Source organism: Plasmodium berghei (genome assembly GCF_900002375.2).
Source record: "Plasmodium berghei ANKA genome assembly, chromosome: 14".
In the NCBI taxonomy this organism is placed as follows: domain Eukaryota; phylum Apicomplexa; class Aconoidasida; order Haemosporida; family Plasmodiidae; genus Plasmodium; species Plasmodium berghei.
In genome coordinates, this window is record NC_036172.2 from 165,469 (window position 1) to 186,644 (window position 21,176).

The 21,176-nt window shown below is 24.0% G+C and overlaps 7 protein-coding genes across 7 annotated transcripts; 2 read left to right on the top strand and 5 right to left on the bottom strand.

Annotated features, from left to right (window-relative positions):
- Positions 1-535: 535 nt before the first annotated feature.
- Positions 536-1,774, top strand: PBANKA_1402400 (conserved protein, unknown function; the record flags this gene model as incomplete). The annotated part of the gene is made up of 5 exons (XM_034567339.1): positions 536-628; positions 765-860; positions 944-1,131; positions 1,416-1,558; positions 1,683-1,774. 5 exons carry the CDS (start codon positions 536-538, stop codon positions 1,772-1,774), a joined length of 612 nt encoding a protein of 203 aa, XP_034423846.1.
- Positions 1,775-2,230: 456 nt separating this feature from the next.
- PBANKA_1402500 (condensin complex subunit 2, putative) lies at positions 2,231-5,467 on the bottom strand (the record flags this gene model as incomplete). Its single annotated transcript, XM_034567340.1, has 4 exons — positions 2,231-2,337; positions 2,514-2,601; positions 2,711-2,767; positions 2,888-5,467. 4 exons carry the CDS (start codon positions 5,465-5,467, stop codon positions 2,231-2,233), a joined length of 2,832 nt encoding a protein of 943 aa, XP_034423847.1.
- A 1,615-nt stretch (positions 5,468-7,082) lies between these two features.
- PBANKA_1402600 (DNA ligase I, putative) lies at positions 7,083-9,909 on the bottom strand (the record flags this gene model as incomplete). Its single annotated transcript, XM_034567342.1, has 2 exons — positions 7,083-9,588; positions 9,719-9,909. The coding sequence occupies 2 exons, from the start codon at positions 9,907-9,909 to the stop codon at positions 7,083-7,085; spliced, it is 2,697 nt and encodes an 898-aa protein (XP_034423848.1).
- Positions 9,910-11,561: 1,652 nt separating this feature from the next.
- Positions 11,562-13,237, bottom strand: PBANKA_1402700 (CorA-like Mg2+ transporter protein, putative; the record flags this gene model as incomplete). Its single annotated transcript, XM_034567343.1, has 2 exons — positions 11,562-11,698; positions 11,896-13,237. 2 exons carry the CDS (start codon positions 13,235-13,237, stop codon positions 11,562-11,564), a joined length of 1,479 nt encoding a protein of 492 aa, XP_034423849.1.
- A 2,035-nt stretch (positions 13,238-15,272) lies between these two features.
- On the top strand, positions 15,273-15,824 carry PBANKA_1402800 (conserved Plasmodium protein, unknown function; the record flags this gene model as incomplete). Its single annotated transcript, XM_034567344.1, has 1 exon — positions 15,273-15,824. One exon carries the CDS (start codon positions 15,273-15,275, stop codon positions 15,822-15,824), a length of 552 nt encoding a protein of 183 aa, XP_034423850.1.
- A 202-nt stretch (positions 15,825-16,026) lies between these two features.
- PBANKA_1402900 (PUB domain-containing protein, putative) lies at positions 16,027-17,834 on the bottom strand (the record flags this gene model as incomplete). The annotated part of the gene is made up of 2 exons (XM_034567345.1): positions 16,027-16,230; positions 16,386-17,834. The coding sequence occupies 2 exons, from the start codon at positions 17,832-17,834 to the stop codon at positions 16,027-16,029; spliced, it is 1,653 nt and encodes a 550-aa protein (XP_034423851.1).
- Positions 17,835-20,088: 2,254 nt separating this feature from the next.
- Positions 20,089-20,535, bottom strand: PBANKA_1403000 (small heat shock protein, putative; the record flags this gene model as incomplete). Its single annotated transcript, XM_034567346.1, has 1 exon — positions 20,089-20,535. One exon carries the CDS (start codon positions 20,533-20,535, stop codon positions 20,089-20,091), a length of 447 nt encoding a protein of 148 aa, XP_034423852.1.
- Between the last annotated feature and the right edge of the window lie 641 nt (positions 20,536-21,176).

Here is a 21,176-nt window from a genome sequence, read left to right on the forward strand (position 1 = left end):
TGTGGGTATAAAAAAGCAAAGTAAAATATATACATAGGAAATAAAATATAAAATAGAAGTCAAAAAATACATATATAGAATTTATGAGTATTCAAATTTTTTAAAAGAACAATTATTAAAAATATAAATATATATATATATTGTTAGGTCTTTTTCTCTTCAATAACTACATAATACGTTTTTATAAATGTAGACAGTGTTATATAAAATATTAGATGTGTGTAAAAATTATTTAATAATTTTAAAAACATACTATTAAAAATAATTATGATAATAATAATAATAAAGGAAATTAAAAAAATAATCTCTATAAATATTGAAAAAAAACAAAGTCATGAAATATGAAAAATATGGAAATTAAGTGTTAAAAATGGAAAACTTATTATAAATTATATTTTAATTAAACCCCCAAAAGAAAAAATATATATATATTTAAGACATAACTTTTCTATCTTAATACTTTGATAATATTATTATTATAAAGCAGATATCATATATATGAACAGTTTCATTTTATGTGTTTTATCTTTCTAAAATGGAAAATGAAATTATTTTAAACGATAAATTAGAAGAGCTAAAAGATTTGATATACATAGACGAAACACCTTTTCATCATCTAGATTTTGTGGTTAAAAATATAATTTATTTAAATTTTCTATAGGCGTTCATTATTAAATGCATACATTTATTTATGTGTTTGAAAATACATGATAATGCATAATTTTTTAGCATAAACTTTCTAACTTTTTAATTTATCTCTTTAGAAAGTTCCTTGTACCCCTTGTTGCATCTTGCCTGGTATGTCCTTCTTGAGCGCCAGAGCTATGGAAGAGTATAAAAATGGATATCGAACAGATGAAGTAATTTTTTCCCCCTTTTCCTTATTTTTAAGCTTAATAATAAAATTCACTCATACATAATACATACCTATTATTCTTGAAAGATAAACGAAACAGACGAAATACTTATCGAGTACTTCTATGCAAAGAGGTTGCATAAAAACAACTTAGTAAAAATCAAATTTCCAGAATACTATGAAATGGCTGGAGCACTTTTATCTGATGCCACTGCAGCGTGTGTAGGAAGTTTAACATATCTTTATTTCGAGCTAGGGAATGAATTGTGTGAAATGTTAATATACACAAAATGAATAAACAAATGAACTAAATATAGTAACATGCACATAGTAGTACAATGCATATATCAAATATAGTTATTCCGAATATATTTTCCAGTATATAAAAGCTTAAGTGAATTTCTATATTATTATTTACGCTTTATGTGACGTTCTGCTATGCAATAACTATAATTCAATGAAGAAAAATATGGAAAATATTTTTATAAATTTAAATATTGCAGGTCCTCCTTTAAAAAATATATATTTTTCATCCCATATATTATATTTTTTATATTAGGTTGCCCGAAAATGAATGGCCAGTTGAAAAATTAAAAGAGTTATTGTTATTTGCTGAGATAAGAAGAAGAACACACTTAATCAAACATAGTGACCAAGTCGATCAAACGTATTTAGAAGGAATGACTTTGATGGAGCGAAAAAGTATTTAATACAAACTACATATATGTGTGCATGTTATATTCGACAAAGCCTGTCTTAATTTATTTTCCTATGTAATTTCAACATAAATTATTTTTGTTGTAATATTTTTTCCTTGACTTTTCAGTGTTTAACTCATTTTTTAAGGGGTCTGATATGGATAAAGATAATGCAAAATCCAATAGAAAAATTTTTAACTTTTTTGAATATGATTTGTAATTTTTTTTCCGTAAATAATTACTAAAATTAATGCATTTACGAAATAAAATTTAAAACCCGTTAAATTATTTATTATATATATATAAATTCGTTTAATATTTTGATTTAAACATTTATTTCATTACTTTTTATTATTATATCCACAGCTTAAATTACAATATTATTTTTAATTATTATTAAACTTAAAAAAATACTTTTAAAATGTTTTAAAACCATGTATATATTTCTTCTCAATTAAACAAAAAAACCATTAAAGCATGCAAAACATTTTTCAGTTTATATCTTTTGCTAGTATCATAAAACTCTTTAACTACAACAAATAAATTTATATTAAAAAAAACTAATAACAGTTTTATAATAATTAAATGGAGTTTTAAATAATTGGCATATATATGAACTTAAATGCTTGTGGACAAAAATATTTATATGCAAATATTTTCTAGAAATATAACTATCTCAATTCTTAAGCATCCGAGTGTCATCTTGCTTAATATGAAATTCTACAGGCAACCCATAATGAACGTAAAAATCTTCTTCGTTTTCTATTTTTTCAAGAAGCAGCTCTATCAAGTTAAAAAAAAATATATAATATGCATATATATAACTCATGCGCATGGTTAACAAAATTTGCATCCTTAAATATTAGTATGGCATATATAATGTTATCGAAATACGAGCAAATGAACATATTCACCATATACGTATATCCATATATTGTTATTTATTCATAAACCATTACCTTGGTCATTGCATGTATATAGTAGGCATACAAAAAGCATATGAATGGATGTCCCGTTTACTTCGGATTCAGTTAATTTTGTTTTTGTCTAAAACCAAACACATAAACAATTATATATACATGCATTTTTATTTTAGTGAACCAAATTCATTACATATACATTAAATGGCACACTAACAAACAATAAATATAATTACCTTATTAATGATGCTTTTGAAGGTGGTTGTTTTTTCTCCTTCATAAGGAACAATTTGCTATAAAAAGTGAAAACCAAAAATATATAATATATTTTTCATAAAAAAATGTATACGAAAGAAATAAATTATATATAATTTGAAAACAAATGGTAAAATTTTCTTCTCTTTGAATTATACCTTGCTAGAATCGCTATTTTTCTTGTTTTCTTCATTTTCCTCGCTTTTCCCATTTTCCTCGCTTTTCCCATTTTCCTCGCTTTTCCCATTTTCAACGTTTTCCTCATTTTCGTCAGGCTTGACAATGTTAAAAAGTATTTTCTTTATTTTTGAAACGTCAACGAATTTTGGCAAATTATCAGGAGCTATTACACTTCCTAATGAATTTGTATGACCCATGCTTTGATGTAGTTGAAAGATAGAAGTGTTATCATTTTTACTTCCAAACTTTGTTATATCGTTTTTATTTTCATTTTGCCAGATATCTTCAAAATCCATATTGTAAAATTTATCTATAGAATCATTCAATCCTTCATGCATTTGATAATCCTGTCCGTCATCCATATTATCCATAAACATATTTTCAGATTGTTTACGTTCGAAATTATTAATTTGATCCAAATCATTTCCTATGTAATCGTTATTAATTTCGTTTAGTATTACATTTGTTTTAATATCAGTGTTAAAGTTTTGAGATTCTATAAATGGGGATCTCGCAAATTTCATTATTCTATCTATAACTGTATTTACACAATTAATACAATTATCTTTCGTTTCAAATATATATGATGTTTGATCAATAGCAAAAAGCGAATTAGAAATATATTTTTTCTTTTCTTTATTCCATAAATCATAAGCAGACAATTCTACATCATTTACCTCAATATATAGATTTTCAAAATTAATATAAGTTATATCAAAAGACGTTTTTAATTTTTTATTAGTAAGTGCATTGAGTGGCCCTTGCTTATTTTTAAAAGCAACTTTTGCCATACTCATTAAGTTTGCAAAATTTCCATTAATCATTAATTTACTAGGATTATAATAATGATAGTTAAATTTGCTGTTAACATCAATTGCATTTAATCTATTTTCAAAAGATATAGCTTGACGATTCCACAATGTATCATCATCTGGAATAATTGATAACATATTTTTAGGTTTTGATGGTGAGCCTTTATCTTGATTTTTAAATAACATATTTTGGCTCGAAAAATTAAAATTCCCAGTAAAAGAATTTATAAGACTAAAATCCTTATTTTCACTTTTCATAAGTTCAGGTAATGGAATACTACTACCTAATATGTTACTATTGTGGTGTAATGATAAAATATTTTGAGATAAATTCAAATTATTATTTAATGAATCATTTAAATTCATATTGTCAAAAACCATCGATTCTTGCATTACATTTTCTATGTTTAAATCATCAATATTACAATCATCAAAATTTAAATTATTATTAAAAGAACTTTCTAATATCTTATTATTATCTCCATAGTTTGCATTATCATTCATATGTTCATTGTTACCATCGTCATTATTATTACCATCCATGTCACCTAATAAATTATCCATGGACATGTTTCCATCTAAATTTAGTTCGTTTTTTTTTTTAGAGAATTTATCTAATCCTGTATCATCATCATTATAATTATCAATATCTTCATCATCTAATATTTTAGAATCACTTCTTTTCAATTTAAGGTTTTTTATTTCTTCTTTAAAATAATCTAACTCTGGACATATATTTAAATTGTTAAACTCTTCAATTTCATTCCCAAAAAACATTTCTCGAAGTATATCAGAATTTGTGTATAGTTTGCTTTTATATTCTCTTGCCATTATCTTATCATTGTCATTGAAAGTTACATACTCCCCTACTTTGACAGGCGATTCATTTTTTTGAAGCATATCATTCAGTTCATCGTTTGATCCACAATTTTTTTCATTCCTTCTTTCAATATTTTGTTTCCCCAACTTTTCCTCAAATTTCATTTTCTTCTTGTATTCACACGTGTCTATGTCACCATCAAATTGTATGGATAAGTCATTGTTTAAAGTCAAATTCGGTAGCAAATAACTAATACCTGATGAATGGTCATATGTAATATTTAATTTTAAAAAAAATGTGTCAACTGATATATTTGATACGGATACTGATTCTATAGTTATATCTGATGGTTTAGCTAATGTTGAAGATTCTTGAAAAAATTCCAATTTCCTTTTTTTCACTTTTTTATTTGTAATTTCATTTGCATGTTTTTTCTCATCAATAACATCGTCATTTGTCTCACTTTTTTTTGCTATATTCATATTTGATATAAAATTATATGTTTGATCATAAATTGCCTCGACTCTATAACCATAAACTTTTGTTGCTCCTTCAATAGCTTTGGATGCCCTTGTAAAGGACAAATTGAAATCCCCTGTTTCTAACAGTTCATCATTTAATTCTTCATTTATTTCTTCATCATTCAAATTTACTAAATCTTCTAAATGGTCTATAATTCGTATGTCAAAAGCATTTCTAGTGCATATCTTATTATGAGATAATGCTGCCATACAATTTTTAAAAACATCATTTATTTCTTTAACTTTATTTTTTTCAGATTTGTTTAAATCTTCATCTTTATTATTTAAAAAACTTAGCCTCCTTAAATTCTTGTTGAATTCTATTGGATTTTTAAAAATAGGGTCCGGCCCTTTTATCTGAGTAAAATTAGTATTTGTTTTGTTACTAACTCCGAGTTTTTTCATTTTCTATTCGTTTTTATTTTACTATGTCATTTGTTTTATCCCTCCTTTCAAAGTTAATATTTTTAGTTGGCTCTAGACAATATATTCACATATATATATAATATATGCATTTATTTATATATTCCCATTTAATCAGGAACAATTATAATAATACAAATTTCCACATACGTCCTTTACACCTCGGTGTTTCAGACGAAACTTCAAATTGCTCATAGGCTCTGATATTTACTCAATACTTTTTTTGAAACAAAAAATTTAAGGGAATATTTGAAATTAAAAAAAATGTGTATACCTTTTATGGATATACTGATGAAAATGCCATAATTTCTTGTGCATATTGATTTTACTGATATGATAAAAATAAATTAAACAAATTAATGCAAAAATAAATAAATATCTCAATAAAAGTGTAAATGGAATAATATAATTTTTTACACTTTGTGAATATTTAATATCCCGATTTATTACAAATGCTTTACACAATCATCTCCTTTTATAAAGCGCAAGAGCAAAAATATTAAGAAAAAAAATAAAATAATGACAATAATAAAAAATATATACAATAATTATTACCATCATATATATGTTTTTTTTTAATTTGTACATTATATTTTTTATGCATATGCCAAAAGTTTTAATTCTTTACACAAAATGTTCATAATAAATAAAATATGCAATTTCCATTTTATTCGTTATTATCTTTGTTTATTTTATTATACTTTATTTTTATTCATTTCACTATATATTTATCAGTGCAAATTGCGCACTCTTATATATATAAAAATACAATGAAAAAAAATAGTAGAAAATTATTCTACCATTCCCTGATTTTCAATACATATATCAATTATATAAACACATTAAGTATATCCAAACTTCATACACATTTCAAATTTAATGGTCCTATTTCAACAATTTATAAAATGCATCTAAACACATGCCTCACTTTCTAGTTACAAGAGAAAAAAAATAAAATTAATATTTAAATGATTAACATCTATTTTGATCCATTTCTACATGTCCCTGTATATTATCACACTTTTGTATATGTTGTCTTACGAAAATGTTTGCCTCATAAATTGATAATAATATTATTCGAAATTCAATATAAAATAAATCCTTATATATTCCATATATATATGTATCACATTTCTTATATTCAATTATCGTAGCCTAACACCTATTTGGAATTAGTGATTTATTTATTCATAAAAGTTTATTTAAAGTGGATATAGTTGTACATAACTGTTTCAATATATACATATAACTTTATGGGTATTTTAAAACAAAAAAAAACAAATAAAATGCAAAAATGCAGAGTTTATTTTTTTATAAGAAATATTTTTTAAAGTTGCAAAAAGAGCTATTAAATAAAAATAAACATTGTCTATATAGACGATATTATCGGTATAAATTTGAAACTATATTAAAAAAATATTATGTTACATTTCCATACTAATGTACACATATATATATTATGATTTTGTTTTCGAATAAAAGAATTGATTCAGTTCGGGTGTGAATGCGCTTATATTAATATATAGAAACATGCATATATGTAAGTGTATAAAAAATACGCATACATATATGTCGCCTTCACCCCAGAGTTATAAAACTATTCGCTTCCACTTTCGTCGTTATAATTGTTATTTTTATTTTTCTTCGAGGCAAATTGAGCTTCGTAAAATTCTACAATCTGCTGAGCTGTTGTTGCTTGTTCTGGATTCTTATCATCCCTTAATCTAAGAAACCTTGGGAATCTTAACCCAATCCCTTTATCATCTGAATACACTCCGATAGCTGCAGTATGGACAGGCGATAGTGATAAGTCTGCTGCTTTAATTTCCCATACATAATGAGCATCAAACCACACATCAGGGTTTAGTTTATCTGATACTTCATAATATGATTTTTTATTAGGTATAATTTTATCACTTAATGATTCATGCAATGCATTAAGTATTTCATCACTAAAACCTGTACCTGCTTTACATACAGTCTGGAAGTTTTCTGTTTCAGAATTATATGCAGCTAAAACAAAAGCACCATAAACCCCACTTCTTTTCCCTTTTCCATAATATCCAGCTATAGGCACTAAATCAACTGAATCTGATAATCCTTCTATGTAATCTTTTTTTACCTTTAACCAGTTTAATGATCGTCTTGATGGCTCATAAGAAGCATTGTCAAGTAAAGTTTTAACCATCAAACCTTCACAATTATTTTCAATGGCATCTTGTAAAAATATATCTATATCATCAATATTATTCATCTCTGAATGTGTTGCATATTCTAATACTCCTTCTTTACATTTTAGTAAGGAATATAATAACTTCCTTCTAATTTCCAATGGTTCTTTTATTACAGGTATCCCATTGCAACATATTAAATCAAATGGAAACAAGCATATTTTCACTTTTATGTTTTCTATATCTACATCCTTTCTTTTTCTTGTTGTTAATATTTGAAATGGTAATATTTTTTTATTCTCAATATCATATGCTACAACTTCACTATCAATAATAGATTCAGTAACACCTGGCATTATTTGATCTTTTACAATTTGAATAACATCAGGATATTTCTCTGTCATTGTTTCTAAATTTCTACTAAAAATTTTTATATTATCTTTATCAATATAATGAATTTGAGCTCTTTCACCATCATATTTGTATTCACACGTAAATGTAACATTATTAAATCTGTCTAAAACTTCTTGTATTCCTTTTGTTGGTTTAGCTAGCATTGGCTGCACTGGAACTCCGGTTTTAACAGTACATTTTTTCATTAATACATTCATATCATCACCGCTTAATAAATTTTGTATAATCATTTCAATATTTGGTAATTCACATAAAGCACTTTTTACAGATTTTTCCATGCATTCAAAAATATCTGAATCGTTATTTATATCACAATATGCATTTTTTAATTCTTTAAATATAGGTAATAAACGAGTATCTCCTTCTTTTCCTATGTTAAAAAACAAGTTGGGTTTACTCATTCTTTCATTACGTATCTTTATTGATTTTACTAAATTATTAAATTGATCAATGTCCAACATGTTTGTTTTGTTATCTGTATCATTTTGTTTTTCCAATTTTATATCATTTTCATTTTTTACTTCTGTTGTACCATCATTACAATTATCTTTATCACCCTTAACCATTGTTTGCTCATTTAGCAATTTTTCATTCATCATTTTCCCGTCTTTTATGATATTTTCTGGAATTTCAGGGCGTGTTAATACAAAAGCATATGCCAAAGCTTGCAAAACAGTAGCACTATTTACACCAATTCTTAAACGTTGTTGTAAAAATCGCACTATATATTTTGCCTCTGATGTTTTTGCACTAACTAATAATTTTTTTATTACTTCTCTTTTTTTTTGTTGAGAATTAGAACCACTAATATTTGGTATACTTTTTAATTCATTAAAAACTGATTGAATAGTTAACCTAGGTAAAGGAAATATAGTTCTCATTTTGCATGAACAACTTTCTGCTATTATTCCTAAATCTTCAATTTGTTGCAAATCTTTTTTTATACTAGTTTCAGTTCTACTATATGCTTCTGACATTGTTTTTAATATTAATGCCTCACCAACACCTGCTTCGACATTTTGATAATCTGGTGCCACTTTATTTAAAGTTATGTATACTGCCGGAATTAAATCATTAGGACTATAATATATTAAAACACGAAATACGTTTGATAAAATAATAGCTACATTTTTCTTACTTCCTGCCCCACTACCTTTTAATTCTTCAATTTGATTAAATGTATTTGTAAGAAATGTAAATAATAAGGAATCTTTAAACTTGTGTTTTATTTTATCCTTTTCAGATAAGCATAAATTACTTATATCAAAATTGGCAGGATTAAATTTTGGCGATGTTAAATCACTTATTTTTTCATCCTCATAAACTTTGCAATTAAATAACGAACCCTTTTTTATTTCATTTTCATTCTTTACTTTCGATTTCTTTGTTTTTGCACTGTCATCGTTTGTATTCTTCCTTTTCGATGCTTCCTTTTCTTCATTTTTAACATGAGTCTCTTCTATTTTAGTATCGCATTGCTCGCCCCCATCCAATTTTTTAGGAAAGGATAAGCATTTTCTACAAAAAAAAATAATAAAATAAACTTTTAAATGTGAAAATTTACATTATAATATCGAAATACATATGTATATTCATGTATAGACATTTATTCATATTAATTTCTTTTTATAGCTTAAAATATGCATACAAATATTTATCATTTCTATTTGGCACGTTATTTCTAATATTCTTTAAAATTATCACATTAAACTTATTTTTATAATTGTGAAATAATTTGCTTTTCATAAATGGTGTTACATAATTATATTCAGTTCTCATGTATCTTTTTATTTTACAAAAAAACATTTTTGTTAAAAGTATCAGTAATAATAATTTCATATTACATCATACCAAAAAAAAATAATAAAAGTAATACAAATACACAAGACAAATAATTCAATATTAACCGCTAGTTAATGCTACAATGAAGAGCATTTCATTAGCAAAATACAAAAAAAAATATATTGCATATTAAATTGACATATATTATTAATGTATCCATGCGTATTCGTATTGTTACATGTATGCACATTATTCTTATGCATCATATTTTTTAATAACTATTCAAAAATACTTATGCCAACATTATATACATTCATTTCCCCCCCAATTTGAAAAAATATTACACCAAAAAATATTTCAATCAATAACATAAACTACGCATGCAAATATGCATATGGCTGCATTTCCTGCATATTCGATCAGCACCAAAATAATATGATTTTGCAATAAAAATTGCTACGTAAAAAGATAATAAGTATTAAATATCATTAATATTTCCTATATTATTTACAATAACATCCATTATTTATGTAATCATAAATTTTTTTTATTTAACTCACTCTAAGGTTACTTGCTTAAGTGGCTTTTCCATAATTCATATAATAATTAAAAATAAGCCAATTTTAAATAAGTATAAATATAAACAATATGTATATGCTTATTTTATTTATATTTATTGATATATATATATATGTATTAAAAAATAAATACATCTCAAGGTATATAAATCATAAATATACATATAAGAAGTATTTACATTATATGCATTTACCCCTTAGGCTTATTTAAATCATATTATGTTGATTAAAATTAATAAATTTCTACATTTTATAGTAAAAAATAATTAAAAAATTGGAAAAAAACATATATGAATAAATTGTTAATTTATATTTTAAAATTTTGTGTAAATTATTAAATAATTAGTTCAAATAGGATCTTTGTATATATTTTTTTTACTATACACATCTCATTTTCACAGATGCTGAAATGTGTAAAAATTACATAGGATTAAAAAATATATAAAAAATGGCGAAATAAATGAGAAAGACGACACAAAATAAAATAAGGATAATAAGAATATTAATTGTAAATAAAAATGCAAAATTAATAGAAAATGAGAAACACGCATTAAAAAAAAATAAAATGTATAATAAAATAATTTGCTCCTTGGCATTAAAAAATTTTTATAGTCACAAACAATAAAAGTAAAAGTATGTAAAAGGTGCCTTAATAAGAGGATTTAAGTACATAAATAAAAAATATAAAATAAAAAAAAGAGAGTAAAGGAAAGAAAAAATGAGAGTATTCAATACAATAAGAAATTTACCATCTTGAATTTTATGAAACAGAAGCTTTATAAAAGCGATTATTTATTTAATTCATAAGAAAAAAAAGAAAAATATTTACTGAAAAAATTAAGATAATAGTGATATCATTTTATTTCTATATTGCACTGTTATCAAGGGCATCCTCGATCTTATACATAATAATATATATAATCAGGAATTTACATTTTTAGTGATTTTAAAAGTAATATGCTTTAATTTAGTGATAATTATCTACACGCAAATATGTATATTTATTTAATAATACTTTTCGCTGTTCATACACCCATTTTATTCGTGACTTAGCGTGTATAGAAAGGTGCTTGAATCTTTATATATACCCCCATATTCATGATTTCAAGGTTAGTGTATTATATAATTCATTCAAATTCGAATACATTTGAAAAAATAAAAAGACATTATTACAGTTATTAAACATAAAATGACGACTAACCCAGTAACATAAAGGAAGGCAACCTCGTTTGTTTCTAAATTTATTTTTAAATTCATACCAAAAACGCCTGAAAAGAGAAAAATGTATACACACTCATAAAATATAACATTTAACTATTTCTCATTGTCGTTGTATTCATGTAGTCACAAAAACATATACATATAATTATGTATTTTGTGTTAACATGGAAAAATGTCTCACTTATGTTTGCTCTTTTTTATTATACACTAGGACATAAATGTATTGCATTAATCAGTATATTACCTGTTATTAAGGTGCCTATACCAAACCCTGAATTTACTAAACTTATAATTATATCCATCCTGATTAAATTATTTCTAGTAAGCGATAAATCAGAGACAATCTTTGCTTCTAAATTAATCATTCCATCATGTAAATGTTTTATTTGGTTATATGATTGATGCAGCTCTTGATCAAAATATTCCAGCAGCATTTGCAGATCTTGATTTGTTGCTTCTTTATTATCATCATCATTTATATTTGGATTAAAATAACATTTGGTTAATTCCATTCTTTTTAAATCAACATTATTCTCAGAAATTTCACGAAAAGCTTTAATAAATGAATTTACTTTATTTATTAATATGCTTGTTGGCTCTTTTAAGTTATGTAAATTTGATAAAATATCTTGATATTTTGCTATTTTTAATGAAAGTTTAATATTAGAAAATTCTTTATTTAATAACTGCATTTCCGCATTTAAATGCTCTATTGCACTAGAAAAAACACATTCTAATGCACAAAACTCAAAAGGTTTTTTTGTTATCATGTTTCCATTCATATTGTATATATTAGTATATTTTTTAGATATATTGCATAAACTTTTAATTAAATCATCTCTTATCAAATCTTCTTTAATTACTAAAAAAACACTAGAATGTAAAATAACACTAATTAATGGTGGTAAAGATACTAATATAGCATTTAGACGAGCCTCTATACTTGCGATATTATTATTCTCTGCTAATAATTGTTTACAATCACGATAATTTATTAAGCCACTTTTATTTTTTACATAATTTAAATTACAACACTGTTTAACTCTTTTTAAAAATTCTGTAGATAAATATTCTCTTATAAAACATTTACCTGCAAATATCTCAACTATTACATGCCTTCTTAATTTATTTAGTTGAACTAAATAATCATTTTCATTTAATATTCCTTCTAGTTTTAAATTTGACTCTCTCTTAATATTGTTATTATTATTATCAGTGTTGTTAGCATTAAAATTATTATTATGTGAAGTCGTGTCAATTTGGTCAGAATTTATATTATTATAGCATAAAGAATTTCTTAGCCTCATTTTTAATTCGTTATTTTCATCATTTAATGTAATTATGTCCTTATTCATAAATGTTGTGCTCATTCCAGAATTGCCCTTTTTTGATAATGCTTCTAAATTTTCTTTCCCTTTTTTACAACGATTTGTTAATGTATTCTTTAAATTATAACTACGCGTATCCTCTTCCATGTCTCTACTACTTAATAACTCATCTGGATTGTTATAATATGATTGACCACAATCAAACTGTTTTTTCGAGCCGTCATTATCACTCTTTAATTTTGACGATTCCAAAGGCATTTTTTTTTCAAAAATTATCAAAGGGATGACGAGAAAAAATCAAGAATGAAAAATATTACACAAAAAATCATGTCCTAACATAAAGTAATGTCATAAAATCAATATATATGCATGCTAAAATATTAATGTATGCAAATATATATACGAATACAGCTTTATATTCATAAATTTTAAGGCGCATAAAGTAACTCAAAGAGCTATATGAGTGCCAAGAAAAAAATGTGTGAACTAGTTTTGCATGTTTACACAATTTATAAGCATTATCCTAGATATTCACGCTTATGCTATAGCATAATACGCAGATAATGCTAATCTGAATGTATAGATAACACATATATTTTTTCAACTTTATATGATAATATTAATGGTAACAATGGTAATGAATAAATATACAAACATATAATGAACACACAACTAAATATATAAATAGACAAACATAAGGGGAAAAGAACAAATATAACTATAAATAAAAAACTATATTAAATCCCTACTTGTGTCGCAGATTGAAGTATTATAAATAAAAAGAAAAATGAAATATGATAGTTATATTTGCATATGTAATAACACCAACGATTAATATATATTAATGGTACTCCCATAATACTCAATCATAAAATATTTGGTATATATCTTTCCAATCTAAATAAATATATAAGCATATTATGTAAATATAAACATATTATTCTATGCAGTTGGGAGGAATTCAAATATTCTTGCGTATTAATATAATTAGTCAATAAAAAAGTAAACATAAAAAATGTGTTACCTTGAATAGTACGTATCAAAGATATCAAATGATTATAAATATGGTAATAATGTATTATATATATGTTTGTGTTAATGTTATTATTCATATATTTTATATGGTTATAAAAGGTCAATTATTCAGTTCACAAGCTTATTACTTTAAAATGCAATCATTCATTATTGTATAACTTCACATTTTGAATTTATTTTATCATGTATTTTCACTTTTTATTAAACATTAAGATTTATTCATAACATTTATTGATACTATGTGTGTATAAGTGCTCTTTTTAATTAGTTATGCCAAATGTTTAATTCAGTATTTATAATTATCATGTGAAACTAATAATATAAAATTGGAAAGGATATTATGCATATATTATATATTATTTTATTTGTTTTTTGGGTGTTATTGATAAAAAATTTCACTTAATTGAACACATAGGTAAACTGAATCTTAACACCCAGAGACAAAAAGAATAACAAGCAGAAAATTTACATTTTTTAGGAAACAAATAAATATGTTTTTATGCAACATATACACAAAATTTTCTTTTCATTTTAAACTTATAATTCTAAGCTTATTTCATGGGTTGGGTACTTTTGCATACCAACGTTATTTATATCATACACTTTCTTTGAATTATTTTTCTTATATTTCTTTTATTATATTTTTTTTATATATTTTTTTATTTTTTTTTGGCGAAGGATATCTTCAAATGTTTTTCTTATGCAATGTTATTCAATATTCATACCATTATATAAAAAATAGAAAACACGGATAGAATATCCAAAATAACCAAATAATAACATTCATATGCGCAAAAAACTAATTTCAAAGCTTGTATAAACTATATTGATTTATTTTATTTTTATATATATCACTTAAAAACATAGGGGCATATTTATATTATCTCATAATATTATAGGAACTAGCCTATTTTTTAATATATCGAAATAGTATTATTATACACAACATAAACTGTGCTATTTTTGATAAATAACAATATCGAAATATCACGGAATAGGATATACATATAATATATTTTTTTTCCATAAATAAACTAGTAAAAATAAAAAGGGATATAATTAAAGGCTACTATGTTGTTAAGGTGAAAATTGTCATCGCATTTTGCAAAATGGAAAAATTGTTCAATCCTTAATATATCTTAATTAAATCAAACTTCATATTTATATATCAAGCATTTGTTATGTATGCAGGCATCTGTCCGTTATATATATATATATATGAATACAGCTTCATGCCAATAAAATATGCACACATAAAATGGTGAAATACCAAGGCCCTATATTAACCGCATTATTAAGTAGTGTAATGGGATGGAATTTGAACAAATTATATAACAAGAATGAATTGACCAAATACGGCCTAAAAAACAATCACAATATACTTGTAGTACGACAAATAAGTATTCCAGATAAAAACATAAATTCGAAAAGAAATAATAACTTAAACGGTTCACATGATTTGAAAGAAGAAGACATATTGAAATTTATCCAAAATATTAATGATGTTAACAAAAAATATCAAGGATATTGTGAAACTAGTATTTTTAAAAACTCGACATTTTCAGATCTAGATAATGATCAAAATCATGATGAAAGTTTCAATAAATACATTGTTATAGATAAATGGAAAACCCAAATGAATTTTGAGCAATCTAAAAAAGAGTTTGAAAAATTATTTTCACAAAAAAATGATATTTATAATAAAAAATTGAAAGATATATACTTCAAATACGAAATATTTAACAACAATTATGAAACTATATCTACACAAAATATCTTCAAAAAAATTTTTTATTTTATTTTAGAGTAAACCTATTCTTTCGCTTTAATTAGTATAAGCTTATGCGCATTTCAAGCGCGTTCATTCGCATCAATACATATGTATATATGTAACGAAACCTCGATAAATTACATATTTCAATTGCTTCCATTTATGTTTATTTTTTTTTGTGTGTTAAAATTTTGAATTAATTAAATACCTACAATTAACAATGCAACTACTTTCCCCTTTTTCATTTTAAAAAATATTTCTCAATAGATTCTTCTGATAAAAATGAATTATTACCATCAATATTATTTTTATCATCTGCTTTAAAACGTACAATAGTGCATGGAAAGAGGTTATAATCAGATAGCTTTTTTTTCATATCAAATTTACATATCCCCGGTGTTTCATATATGTACCATTCCCCTGATGCAATCGACTTGTTCAGAAACTATGAAACAATAAAAACAAAGAAAAACAAAAAAAAATATGCAAATTGATAATAAAAATATACAAAATAAAACGATCGAGAAGTTTGCATACATTATATGAGTATGTATGTAAATACGCTTTATTTTTTCTTTATATCTTTTTTCTTTTTTATACCGTTTTTATGATCTCATTAACTTGTTTTATAAGCGTTCCAGAAGAAAAAGATAATTCTAATATATATGAATCAGGAAAAAGAATTTTTAAAACAGTCTTTGAATAAATTTTTCTGCTATTAATTTTTTCTAACTCTAGTTTTGTTCTTGATTTAAAAGTTTGTTCTTTATTTAAATTTTTGATGTTTGATATAAGGCATGCTATATCTCCCCCTTCTTCTTCTTTGTCATCTTTGTCAGAGTTAGATAAAATATCATTTTTACTTTTGATAGCATTATTCGTCTTTTGGAAAAAATATATTTTGGGGTTTAAATCAACTTCCTGATTAATTAATTTTTCAATGTGTTCTTTTTTTTCTTTCAATAATTTATCAATTTGTTCATCACCTTTTATTTTATTCTTTAATGTATCTATAGATGTTATAGTTGCCTTGAATGGGTTAAAAGGCACATTTGTAGGACTCGGAATTTTCAAAAAATCTTTAGTAATATTTTGTAGGCTTTCATAACTGCATAATAACAATAATGTATCGATATATTCCATTACATAAAAATGATATATCTCAACAAAACCAATAGATAATAAAAATTGTTTGGCTTCATCATATTTTAATATTTTATTCTTCATAACATCATTAGTTGATTTTAAAATTCGTGTATTTAATATATTTGGATTGATTAAAATATTTTTAACAATTTTGCATAAAATAGGAACGATACTTTTTAAATCATTTTTATCGATATTCTTTAATTTTTCAATGTAATTGATACTATTGATTGTTCTGTTTTTCTCTTCAGAATAACTGTAGCGCATATAATTACCATTAACATATGAAAAATAAAATATTTTGTCTTTTTGAATATCTATAACATTATTTTTAATTAAATTTTCTAATTTTTCTTTATCGCATTTTACTATAGGATTCATTTCTTTTCCTGAATTTTCTCTTTCAATATGATTATTAATACTTAAGGTATGTGATGGGGTGTCCTTTTTGCGCTCCTTTTCTAAAGAGCTTTGCATAGTATTATTTTTATTAGCATTATTACTATTACCAATATATTCATTTTCACACATATTTGATATTCCTTTTTTAAATTTTTTGGTTAAGTTATCCCTATGCTCTTCGTTTTCCTCCATTACTATAGATCCCATTATATTATTTTTTTTACATTTTCCTAAGTTATTATTTTCATTTAATACTTTATCGTTTTTTGTTTCATCCACACCTCTCGATTCTGCTAGTTCTCTTTTAATCTCGTTTAATAATCGTAAGGGAAGTTTTAATTTTTGCCATTCATTATCATCTATCTTTTTTAAGCTTTCTATTGAATCTAGCCAATTATCTTCTACGATTATTTTAATAAATGGCTTTATCTGTTCATAATTTTTGTTGATTTTCTTTCCTACACGTAGTAACAATTTTACGACCTCATTATCAGTATCCATATTTTTTTAACAACTTTGGCATTTTCCGTTTTATAACTTTTTTTAGTTATGGTTATAATATTATTTAAGAATAAATAAAGAAGATCAAACTCACGTAGGTATGTATAATTATATATAATTCCCAGTTACATAAAAATATGTTTTTCTATATTACACAAAATAAAAGTTACAGGTTTATTTTTTTTCTCCCAAAAAATTATTATTAAATATTATTAGATAAAGTTTTATTTAAAAAATGTCTATTTTTTTTATTCTTTTTCTTTATTTTGCAAAAAAAACAAAAAATAGTACTTGATCGTATATATACATAATATAATTATACGTATACACCTGGCATGCATGTTTACCCACGAACTTATATTTGGCCTATGCTATTTTCTCTTGTGCTTACATTTTTAAAACAAAGAAAATATTTAAAAAAATATTATTTTTTCACTTTTGCTGAATATATTTTTTTTCATTTTTTTTTCTTATTTTAATAATACTTCTATAAAAATAGAAACACTAAGAAAAATATAGCATGCTTATCGCCAAATTTTTTTAAATAATATCTTAGTAGAAGCTTCTTTTGGTATCTCTATAGTATTGTTATAATTTTACAAAAAAATCTCTATTTTTAATAATTTTTTTTAAAGTATTTTATTTGTATACATATTTCCCTGTCCATTAAACAATTTTCAAGAGTACCTTTTGATTGTACTTGAAAATGCATACATGGCTTTTAAAAAAAATTATTTTCAAAAGTTTTTAAATTATTCACAAAATTATGTAATTTAACGCCACAATTATTATATGTTATTTATAGACTACATAAAGAAAAATAATGAAAAAAAAGTGCACAAATATTTAGACTACATAAAGGAGAATAATTAAAAAAAATACATAAATGACTATAGGCTACATAAATAAAAATAATAATAAAAAAGTACATAAATAATTGTAAAATACATGGTGAGCAATAATTTAAAAAAAACACACAACTGATTATAAACTATATGGCGAACAATAATAAAAAAAGTACGCAAATTATTGTAAACTACATGAGCAATAATTAAAAAAATATATAAATATTTATAGACTACATGAATAACAATAAAAAAAATATATATAATAAAACACATAGATGCTTTTGTAAGCACTTTTCACACACATAAATACCTTTTTAATTTAAATCTTCAAATGTTAGACTAACATATCTTCTTTCTTGTGATTATGATCACCTTTCTCTTCTTAAAATATATTTTATTATTTTGAAATACATATTCTCATACCATTTTTTTGAAAAACTGCAGCTATTATAAAAAAACTGCATTCATTTTTCATTACTTCTTGAATACAAACAGCAGCATGATAATACACTAGGTTTGTCTGTTTTTGAGTGCATACATATAAAATAAACTGCTTTTTTAATATAAATTATAATAAAGAAAATACGGCTTCACATATACTAACATACAAAAACATAAAACATGCAACATATGGGTTAAAAATTTATATAATAGAAACATAGATAATAAAAGCATACTTAATAAAATTACTCATGCATATATATTATCTCAACTTTTAATGTGCATTATGATTACATCTTAAAAACTTCTGTGTACTTTCACGATTTTTGTTCATACTTTTTTACATAAATGGCTCACATTACTATTTCAAAGCACAACATACAACCCATGCTTAATAAATTTTCATTCTTGAATATAAATGTATTTCATGGGAAAAACATGCATAAAGCATTATATATATATTTTTGTATTTAAAACTACTTCATTTAACACATGCATATATGTGGTTAAAAAAATATATGTATGTACATTTCCACATACACATATTACAAACAATTTTTATTTATAATAAACATTGTGGAGGAAATACTGCATGTATTTTGTATTTAAAAAGAAACATTATATATGTTCAAACATAACAAGAAAAATATATTTAAATATAAACAAAAAACACCATTAAATAAAATAAAACAAAATAGTAATACTCTTGATCAGATACAATTTTTAGATACTACTATAGAAATACATATCATGCTTATGATAAATACGATTTAAAATACTACTAAACTACTGATCCCACATCGGGGTTTATGTGATTTCGCATATTAATTAGTGCTTAACATTTGCTTATCTCCATATGTATTACTGCAAATCACTGTTCAACCACATATGTATTACTTCTTAGTTACCACTTCAAACTTCTAAGCAATTCATAATTACTGGAAAAATGCTCAAAAATACTGCCTTTATTTCTTGAACACCTCATATTTTTTAGGCATATATATTCTTAATACACCATCTTTTAAATTTACACTAATATCTTTTACACGCACATTACTGGGGATAGGCACAGCTTGAATGTGAGCTAATTCTCTTTTTTCTTGAGCATAACGTGTAGTATAATCATCTATCTTTTCTATTATCTTTTTAGAATCTGATACAACCTCCAAACAATCGCTAAACAAGGTTACTCGAAGGTTTTCCCTACTTATACCAGGAAAATACATTTTTATATCATATCCCTTTCCTTTATATCGCATATCGAGAAGAATCAAAGATGTAGTCTCATTTTGCACATAAGAAAAGTCATCATACATAGGAAATGAAAAATTATAACCAAAATGGTGCACTCTAAATGGGGGGAATATTCTAAAGAAATCATTATTAAACATGTGACTATTCATTGAACCCATTATTTTACCAAAATTATATTCATATCCATGGAATGCATGCTATCGTAAATACATATGCTCAAAGAAGGAGTTAAACCTCATTTGGCTCCAATTGTAGGAATTTCTTTGGTGACTGCGATTTATCATTTCGTTAATCTCCAAGCCTTTGTATCCTTATAAAATATACAGGGCTTTTAAAAGAGAATCTTTGTTATATATATATCTCTATATATAATACGTGTAATCTAATTATGTATATATATAATATTATAAGGGATACTACACTAAAGGCAAACAGCCATACCCAGGTATATAATTATATTAATAGAAATATGCTATAATATTTATTTACGAATAAATAAGAATTAACATATAAATCTCGAAATATAAAGAAAACAAAAATATGTTAAAAATAATTAGGTGTATATGTTTGTAGATAAAATTTAGAAAAATAATGAAATTCTGTAGAAAATCATTGCATGAAAATAAAATTTATAAATAAAAGGCTTAATAAATAAATTAATTATTTATTATTTTATTTATTAAAAGATATTTTTTAATTAATTTTTAAAAAAATATTATATTATTGTCATGTATTTAGGGATATATTTTAACAAAACACATCAAAAAAATGCATACAATTCTATTTTATTCGTATTTTA